General features: G+C 69.3%; 1 protein-coding gene across 1 annotated transcript; it reads left to right on the plus strand.

The window, feature by feature from the left end:
• Nucleotides 1-537: 537 nt before the first annotated feature.
• STAT6 (signal transducer and activator of transcription 6) lies at nt 538-7,565 on the plus strand (the record flags this gene model as incomplete). Its single annotated transcript, XM_026047274.1, has 16 exons — nt 538-658; nt 1,760-1,898; nt 2,846-2,929; nt 3,013-3,151; nt 3,755-3,816; nt 3,949-4,097; nt 4,169-4,300; nt 4,377-4,565; nt 4,640-4,727; nt 4,820-4,942; nt 5,403-5,495; nt 5,571-5,777; nt 5,853-5,947; nt 6,021-6,157; nt 6,606-6,752; nt 7,462-7,565. Coding segments are annotated over exons 1-16 (2,004 nt in total), but the record flags the coding sequence as incomplete, so codon positions are not given.
• Between the last annotated feature and the right edge of the window lie 1,810 nt (nt 7,566-9,375).

The following is a 9,375-nucleotide window of genomic DNA, read 5'->3' on the forward strand; positions in this document are numbered from 1 at the left end:
AGGTAGGGGCGCGGGCGGCCGCGGGGCTGCTCTCCGCGCCGCGCTGCTCCCGTGACGTCGCCTTCCTTCCCTTCCTTCCCTCCGCGCACGGCGCCGGCTCCTCCTCCCCGGGGCCGCCGCCGCTCCGGGAAATCCGCACCGAGCGGCCCGGGAGGCCTGCGCGGGGACGGGACGGCGGGCCCGGGCCCGGCCGCGGCCCGTGGCCAGGTGAGGCCGGAGCCCACAGCGCTCGCGACGGCGCCCGGCCGGTTTTGCCCGTCCTGGCAGCTCCCGGTGCTGCCGGGAGTTTGTCCCGCGGCGCAGGCGGCTCCGCGTTTCCCTCCCAGCTCCCACGGGCGCGCGGGGGCTCCCGCAGCTGCGGCATGGGCGGCCCCGCGTTGCTCCATCGGGATCGGCGCTTCCTGCTCTTCCTCCCGCTCCCTGCTCCGATCCGCGGCTCGTGGCCGGGCAGGACGGCGGCTCCCGGTGCAGGGGGGGCACCGAGGCCCCGCGCAGCGTCACAGCCCCCCCGGTGACTCCGCAGGTGACAGCCGCCTCCCGCCATGTCCCTGTGGAGCATCGTGTCGCAGCTGCCGCCCGAGGAGTTCGGCAGCCTCTTTGCCGAGTTCCCCCGCAGCCTCCGCTGCCTCCTGGCCGACTGGCTGGAGAACCAGCCCTGGTGAGTGCGCGAGCGCCGCCGGCCCCGCCACCCCGTGCCCGTCGTCACCTGCCCCCTGGCACCCGCAGCTCCCCATGACACCGGGCACTGATGAGAGCGTCCTCCAGCAGGGCACTAGTGCCCAGGTCAAACCCCATGGGATGGTGGCACTGCCGCTCCCTGGGCTTGGGGACACTCGGTGCCAGATCCCCAGCTCAGACCCGCTTCTCCCCAGGGAATTCCTGCCTGGCTCCCCATTGCGCCAGGCACTAATGCCCAGGCCAGGCCCTGTGGGACAATGGCACTGCCACTCCACGCTCTATGGGGACACTCGTGTCCAGTGTGGTGACAGGTCCCCGCTTCCCTGCAGGGAATTCCTGCTTGGCTCCCATTGCACCGGGCATTAATTCCTGCATCAAGCCCTGTGGGATGGTGGCACTGCCACTCCCTGGGCTTGGGGACACTCGTGCCCAGCCTGGTGCCGGGTCCCTGGCTCAGCCCTACTTCCCTGCAGGGAATTCCTCCATGGCTCCCATTGCACCAGGCATTAATGCCCAGGCACTGGGCACTAATGAGAGCATCCCCCAGCAAGGCACTAATGCCCAGGTCAAACCCCATGGGATGGTGGCGCTGCCACTCCCTGGGCTTGGGGACACTCGTGCCCCCAGACGGGTCCCCAGCTCAGCCCTTCTTCCCCTTGGCAAGTTCCTGCCTTGCACCGGGCACTAATGCCCAGTTCAAGCCCTGTGGGGTGGTGGCACTGCCACTCCCCAGGCTTTGGGGACACTTGTGCCCAGCCTGGTGCCGAGTGCCCAGCTCAGTCCCTCTTCCCTGCAGGGAATTCCTGCCCGGCTCCCCATTGCACTGGGCACTAATGCCCCGTCCAAGGCCATATCCCGTTGGACGGTGGTACTGCCGCTCCCTGGGCTTGGGAACACTCATGCCCAGCATGGTGACAGGTCCCCAGCTCAGCCCCACATCCCTCCAGGGAGTTCCTGCCTGGCTCCCCATTGCACCAGGCGTTAATGCCCAGGTCAAGCCTCGTGGGATGGTGGCACTGCTGCTCCCTGGGCTTGGGGACACTCGTGGCCAGCGTGGTGACAGGTCCCCTCTTCCCCGCAGGGAGTTCCTACATGGCTCGGACGCCTTCTGCACCAGCGTGGCCAGCGGGATGCTCTCGGCCATGCTGGAGAAGCTGCGGAGCGCGGCGGGCAGCGATGGGCAGCAGTGCCACCTCCTGCAGCAAGTCAGCAGCCTTGAGGTGCGCGCCCGCGGTGCCACGCCGGCGGCGAGCGGCCCACGCAGGGAACGAGACCCTCGCTCCAGCCCCGCTCCACGGGGCAGCAGTGCCCGCCGGGCACGAGGTTGCAAGGCGTCGGCGCCCGCCCGGGGCGCCCGCGGCGGGAGGAGGGCGCGTTGCGGCCCCGGCGGCCGCTTCGCCCCCCGTTCCGCATTTTCTGCCGCTGTTTGATTTCTGCTTCCTCGGCTGCTGCGTTTCCTCCCGGCGCCGCGCTGCTGCGCCCGGCCCTGCTCTGCTCGCCGAGGGCTCTGCGCGGCGCCCGGGCTCTTCTCCTCCTCCTGTCACTGCAGATTTAATCCCTCGCCTCTCTCTGCTGCCTCTGAAGCGCTTCATGTTGGGGCTCCCGGGGACCCGTTCTGCTCCTGGGTAACCTCAATGAGCGGCGGGATCAGCGGCGATCCCGGCTCCGGGAACGGGCTGTCCTGGCACGGAGCCGCTTTCCTCCTTGGGGACCTTTGAGAAGCTTCCCAGATGTTCGCTCCGTAACTGCGGGAGGGGCTGGTCCAGCGCGGGGCGGGAAGAGCCGGGAAGGGGCTGGGAAGCGGCCGGGCGGCTCCGGAGCCGCCCCGGGAAGCGGCCAGGCCGGGAGGCAGCGGGCTGTGCCCGGCTCCCTGCTGCCCTTTCGGGAAGCGGCTAAGCTGGGAAATGCAGCGGCCGGCTGGGAGCTGGCTGGGAAATTCCTGCCGCTGCCGTGCGTGCTGCGGGCAGCCGCAACAGCCGCTCCGGGTATAAAAGCGGGAATGTTACCGGGAGCCACCAGCAGAAATGTGGATTTTCCTTTAGTCTTTTTTTTTTTTTTTTTCCCCCAATTTTAACCGATTTCTATGGCGGGTTTGGAGGGGGCGGTGGAGCTGCAGCGGGGGCCGTGGGGCGGCCCGCGCCCCCCAACGCCGCTGCCCCCCGCGCAGAGCACGTTCCGGCGGGACCCGCTGCGCCTCGTGGCCGTGCTGCGGGCCATCCTGGAGGGCGAGAAGGCCGCCGTGCTCAAGAGGGTGCGTGGAGGTGCCGGGGGGACGGGCAGGGGACGGGGCTGGTGTTGGGACCCCCCTCACCCTGCTGTGTCCGCCCGCCCCAGGACCGGCACCTGCCCCTCAGCTTCCACCGGCGCCAGGAGGAGCTGAAGTTCGGCCTGGGGCTGCAGCGGCTGCAGCATCGGATCCGGGAGATCCAGGCGCTGCAGGAGCGCGGCCCGCAGCAGCGGGATGGCGCCGGGGGTGAGCAGCGCGCTGCGGAGCCCGGGCATCCCCGTGGGCAGGGCTGGAATATGCGGTGCAGATCCCTGGGCATTCCCATGGACAGGGCTGGAATATGCGGTGCAGATCCCTGGGCATTCCCATGGACAGGGCTGGAATATGCGGTGCAGATCCCTGGGCATTCCCNATGGACAGGGCTGGAATATGCGGTGCAGATCCCTGGGCATTCCCATGGACAGGGCTGGAATATGCGGTGCAGATCCCTGGGCATTCCCATGGACAAGGCCTGAATATATGGTGCAGATCCCCAGCATCCCCGTGGGCATAGCTGGAATATGCGGTGCAGATTCCTGGCATCCCCGTTGCAAGGCTGGCACACGCGGTCCAGATCCTGGGCATTCCCACAGACAGGGCTGGAATATGCAGAGCAGATCCCGGGCATCCTCATGGACAGGGCTGGAATATGCAGAGCAGATCCCGGGCATCCCCGTGGGCATGCCTGGCACACACGGAGCAGATCCCGGGCATCCCCGTGGCAGTGTCCCCTCGGATGCCGTGCGTGGACGCGCAGGTGCCCGCAGCCGGGTAGCGCCGGTGCCAACGCTGCCCCTTCCTCCCACGCAGCCGCGCTGCCGCTGGCCCTGCGCGACCCGCAGCTGAAGACGGAGGGGAAGCTCCCGGAGGGCGTGAGTGAGGGATGGGGAGCGGGACATGGGCTGCAGGGTCGGGGGGCACGTGGGGCTGGGGGGGCTGCAGGGCCATGGCCGGGGGGGCGGCTGAGCCCCCCGCAGCGCCCGGCAGCGCCCGCGGCCCCCCAGGAGCTGCCGGCCCTGCTGCTGGAGGCCGTCAAGGAGCTGGAGGCCGCCAAGCAGCAGGTGCTGAAGAGGATCCAGATCTGGAAGCGGCAGCAGCAGCTGGCGGGGAACGGCGCGGCCTTCGAGGAGAACCTGGCGCCGCTGCAGAAGAGGTGGGCGCCGGGGGACGGGCACAGGGATGGGGACAGGGGACGGCGCCCGGACTTAGCGCCGCTGCCCGCAGGTGCGAGGCCCTGGCCGAGGTGCATTTGCAGCTGCAGCAGCAGGTGCTGGCGGCCGGCGCTGACCTGGGCGCCGAGCTGCTGCCGCGGCTCCTGGAGCGCCTGGCCGAGGTGCTGGGCAGCCTGGTGAAAAGGTGGGTGCCGGCGAGCCGGCGGCGGGGGGCCCGGTGCAGGCACCCACCCGCCGCCCCATCACCCACTGCCCCGCAGCTCCTTCCTGGTGGAGAAGCAGCCGCCGCAGGTGCTGAAGACGCAGACCAAGTTCCAGGCGAGCGTGCGCTTCCTGCTGGGCCCGCGGCTGCTGCAGGCGCCCGCCAAGCCCTACGCCGTGCGCGCCGACATGGTCACGGAGAAGCAGGCGCGCGAGCTGGCGCTCAGCGGCGCCGCCGGCACCCCGGGGTGAGCGACGGGGCAGCCGGGGGGGCGGCGGGGGCGCCCTGAGCCCCCGGGGCCACCCTGAGCCCTCCGCGCAGCGAGAGCACCGGCGAGATCGTGCACAACGTGGTGGCCCTGGAGACCAACCCGGCGAGCGGGACCTGCTGCGCCAACTTCAAGAACGTGGTGCGCGCGGGCGGGGATGGGCCCGGGGGGGCACGGGGGCCGCGCTGGGCTCTGGGGGGGCCCGCGGTGACGCCGCCGCGTCCCCCCGCCAGCTGCTGAAGAAGATCAAGCGCTGCGAGCGCAAGGGCTCCGAGTCGGTGACGGAGGAGAAGTGCGCCGTGCTCTTCAGCACCGCCGTGGTGCTGGCCCCCGGCAACCTCACCGTGCAGCTGCAGGTAGGGGGGGTCCGCGGGGACACGGGGGGACCGTGGCACTGCCAGGGCCCGCGGGGACACAGGGGCGACTGCAACGCTGCCAGGGGCTGCGGTGACATGGCGGGGACCGCAACGCTGCCAGGCTCCGCGGTGACACAGGGGGACCGTGACATTACCAGGGACCACGGTGACGTGGAGGGGACCGTGACACTGCCAGGGGCTGTGGTGACATGGGGGCGACCGTGACATCGCTGCACTCCACGGTGACAGTCTGGGGACCATGACACTGCCAGGGGCCACCCATGGTGACGCAGGGGGGACCACGATTCTGCCAGGGCCCGCAGTGACACGGGGGGACCGCGACATTACCGGGGACCACAGTGATGTGGGGGGGACCGTGACACTGACAGGGACCAGGGTGATACAGGAGGGACCGTGACACTGCCAGGGCCCGCGGTGACGGCCCCGCGCGCTGCCCCAGGTGCTGTCGCTGCCCATCGTGGTCATCGTGCACGGGAACCAGGACAACAACGCCAAGGCCACCGTGCTGTGGGACAACGCCTTCTCCGAGATCGTGAGTGCCACCAGCTGGCCGGGGGGCCCTGGGGCCACCATGGAGCGCGGTGACGCAGGGTGTCCCCCCCGCCAGGACCGGGTGCCCTTCGTGGTGGCCGAGCGGGTGCCCTGGGAGAAGATGTGCGACACGCTGAACCTCAAGTTCATGGCGGAGGTGCAGACCACCAAGGGGCTCCTCAAGGAGCACTACTTCTTCCTGGCGCAGAAGATCTTCAACGACCACAGCGCCGGCCCCGAGGACTTCCAGAACCGCAGCGTCTCCTGGGCCCAGTTCAACAAGGTTTGGGGGGGCCCGGGGGACCCCGCGCAGCCCTGCACCTTCACGTCGCTGCCGGCCTCCTCTTCCTCCCTGCAGGAGATCCTGCCCGGCCGCGGCTTCACCTTCTGGCAGTGGTTCGACGGCGTCCTCGACCTCACCAAGAGGTGCCTCAAAAGCTACTGGTCGGACAGGTGGGTGCCGGGGGGCCGGGCGGGCGCCCCGGGTGCCAGTGCCCTCCTCGCCACGTGCCCGTCGCCGTCGCAGGCTCATCGTGGGCTTCATCAGCAAGCAGTACGTGTGCAAGGTGCTGAGCGCCGAGCCGCACGGCACCTTCCTGCTGCGCTTCAGCGACTCCGAGATCGGCGGCGTCACCATCGCCCACGTCATCCGCGGCCAGGACGGTGAGCGCCGCGCCGCCTCGTGCCACCCTGTGCCACCCTGTGCCGCTCTGTGACACCTTGTGCCGCCTCGTGCCACCCTGTGCAACTCTGTGTCACCTTGTGCCACCCTGTGCTGCCTGTGCCATCCTGTGCCACCCCGTGCCACCCTGTGCTCCCCCGTGCCATCCCGTGCAACCCCGTGCCACGTGCACCTCATGCCACTGTACCACCCCATGTCGCCCTGTGCCAGCCTGTGCCCCCCTGTGCCACCCCATACCCTGTGCCACCTCAGCCACCCCGTGTCACCCTGTGCTACTCTGTGCCACCTTGTACCACCCTGTACCACCCCGTGACGCCCTGTGCCACCCTGAGCCATCCTATGCAACCCTATGCCACCTGCACCTCATGCCACCCTGTGCCACCCCATGTCACCCTGTGCCACCCCGTGCCACCCTGTGCCACCCCGCAGGCTCCAGCCAGGTGGAGAACATCCAGCCCTTCTCGGCCAAGGACCTGTCCATCCGCTCGCTGGGCGACCGCATCCGCGACCTGGCGCAGCTGCGCAACCTGTACCCGGGCACCCCCAAGGACCAGGCGTTCGGCAGCCACTACAACAGTGAGCGGGGACGGGGGGCGCGGGGGGACCTTGCCCAGGCTTTGGCATTGGCGCATTGTGCTGCGTGGCGGTGCATTGCACTGCATCGTGGTGCATTGTGCTGCATCGCGCTGCATCATCGTGGTGCATTGCGGCGCATCGCGGTGCATTGTGCTGCATCGTGGTGCATCATTGTGGTGCATTGCACTGCATTGTGGTGCATTGTGCTGCATCATCGTGGTGCATTGTGCTGCATTGTGCTGCATCGTGGTGCATCATTGTGGTGCATTGCGCTGCATCGTGGTGCATCGTGGTGCATCATTGTGGTGCATTGCACTGCATCGTGGTGCATTGTGCTGCATCGCGGTGCATCATTGTGGTGCATTGCGCTGCATCACAGGACATCATGCTGCATTGCACTGCATTGCACTGCATAGCGGTGCATCATGCTACATCGTGGTGCATCATGGTGTATTGTGCTGCATTGCGCTACATTGCGCTGCATCGTGCTGCATTGTAGCACATCATGCTGCATTGCACTGCACTGCAGTACTGCAGTACATTGCGCTGCGATGTGGCACATCATGGTGCATCACGGTGCCTCACGGTGCATCACTCTGTATCGTGCTGCATTGCGCTGCAAGGCGGTGCATCACGGTGCATCGTGCCACATCGCGGTGCATCGTGGTGCATTGCGCTGCATCGCGCTGCATCGCGGCACTCCCCGCAGAGGAGCAGACGGGCAAGGACGGCCGCGGCTACGTCTCCACCGCCATCAAGATGACGGTGGAGAGCGAGAGGTGGGTGCGCGACGCCGGGGCCACCGCCGGCGCCCGCCCGTCACCAACAGTGACACCGGTGCCACCTCCCGCAGGGAGCAGCCGCCCCCGGGCGCCGCCGCCGAGGCCGCCCCCGCGCAGCCCTTCGCGCTGCCGCCGCTGCAGCACGACGCCCTGCAGCCCGTGCTCTGGTGAGACGGCGCCCGCGGCGGGGGGCGCACGGGGGGCCGCCCCGTGCTCAGCCCCCCGCGCCCCCCTTGCAGCCCCCCAGCGCCCTTCTGCCCCCCGGGCGGACCCACCACCTACACCGGCGCCGAGGGCAGCCTGGGCATGATGGTGACCGAGGGGCTCCCAACGCCCTTCGCCAGGTGGGGGTCAGGCCGCACGTGGGGGGGGGTCCATGGGGGCGACCGGGGGCTCAGGGTGCTGTCCCCCCTCCCCGCAGCTCCTCGCCGATGCTGTCGCCGCCCCTGGCCATGGACCCCGCGCTGCCCCATTGCCCCGACGCCTTCGGCAACCCGCAGCTGCCCATGTAAGAGGGGGTCCGGGGGGGTGGGTGGGGAGCGGGGCGCATGCAGTGGTGCGGGTGCTGGCATGGAAGTGCATGCGTGGCGGTGCACACATGTGTGGTGGAGCGTGCGCATGCATGCAGTAGGGAACACGTGTGCGTGGTGGAGCACGTGCATGCGTGCAGCACTGCACACACGTGCGTGGTGGAGCATGCACGCGTGCAGCAGTGTATACATGTGCATGGAGTACACATGTGGCAGTGCTCAGGCATGCATGCTGGAGCATGTGCATGCATGCAGCAGTGCATACGTGTGCATGGGGGCACACATGTGCTCACACGTGCACGCTGCAGCACGCACACACACGCAGCGGTGCGCACACTGCAGCATGCACACACGCAGCAGTGCTCGCATGTGCACGCTGCAGCACATGCACATGCAGCAGTGTATACATGAGCGTGTGCACACACATGCAGCAGTGCTCACACGTGCACGCTGCAGCGCGCACACCCGTGCCAGTCCCCCCCTCGCCCAGACCGTTCCGCCCCTACAGGAGCTTCCTGCCCGGGCAGTTCCTGGCAGCCGCGGGCCCCTCTCCGGAGCCGCAGGATGAGGAGATGCCGGAGCTGGGGCTGTTCCCGCCGCTGCTGGAGCCGCCGCCGCAGGGCTCGCCGCGCTGGTGAGCACCGAGGGAGCCGCGCCGGGGGGCCGGGCGGGGGTCCCAGCTCACGCTGCCCCTCGCCCCCAGGCTGGCGCCCGCCGCGGAGCTGCCGCCCGGCGCCGACCTGGAGCAGCTGCTGCAGGAGATGCCGCTGGAGGGCTCCTCGCTGGGCCCCCCCTTCGGAGCGGCCCCTCCGCGCGGCGCCTTCCCCGGCCCCCCGTGCTGGGGGCTGCCCGAGGGGCGCTGGGACGACGGCGTCCGCCCGGGGCAGGCGTGAGCCCCCCCACGCGCTGGGGGGGGGATTTAGTGTGGGGGGGTGCCCTGCTGCCCCCCAACCCGCTCCTTGGCTGCACTTTGAGCCCCATCGTCGGGGGGGCCCGGGGGGGCGGCGGCAGGAGCGGGGAGCCTGGGACACGGGGCAGGGAGATAAGCCATAAAATAAAATTTTATTCCAAAATAACAAAATAAATAATCTACTGTACACGTTACAAAGGAAGAGTCGCTAATGCTCTAAAAAGACACCACACAGGCCAGGGAGGCCGGGGCTGGGCTCAGGGAGGGCAAGGGGAGTTTGGGGGGGCCCCACGGGGGTGCACGGGCGCCATGGCCGGGTCGAGGTGGGGGGGCCGCATGCAGGGACCCCACGTGCCCCACGTGCCCCAGGGTCACCGGCGCTGCCGCTGTGCGCGCCCAGG

This window comes from Nothoprocta perdicaria, unplaced genomic scaffold, assembly GCF_003342845.1.
Source record: "Nothoprocta perdicaria isolate Ctin4 unplaced genomic scaffold, notPer1 scaffold_486, whole genome shotgun sequence".
Classification (NCBI taxonomy): Eukaryota; Metazoa; Chordata; class Aves; order Tinamiformes; family Tinamidae; genus Nothoprocta; species Nothoprocta perdicaria.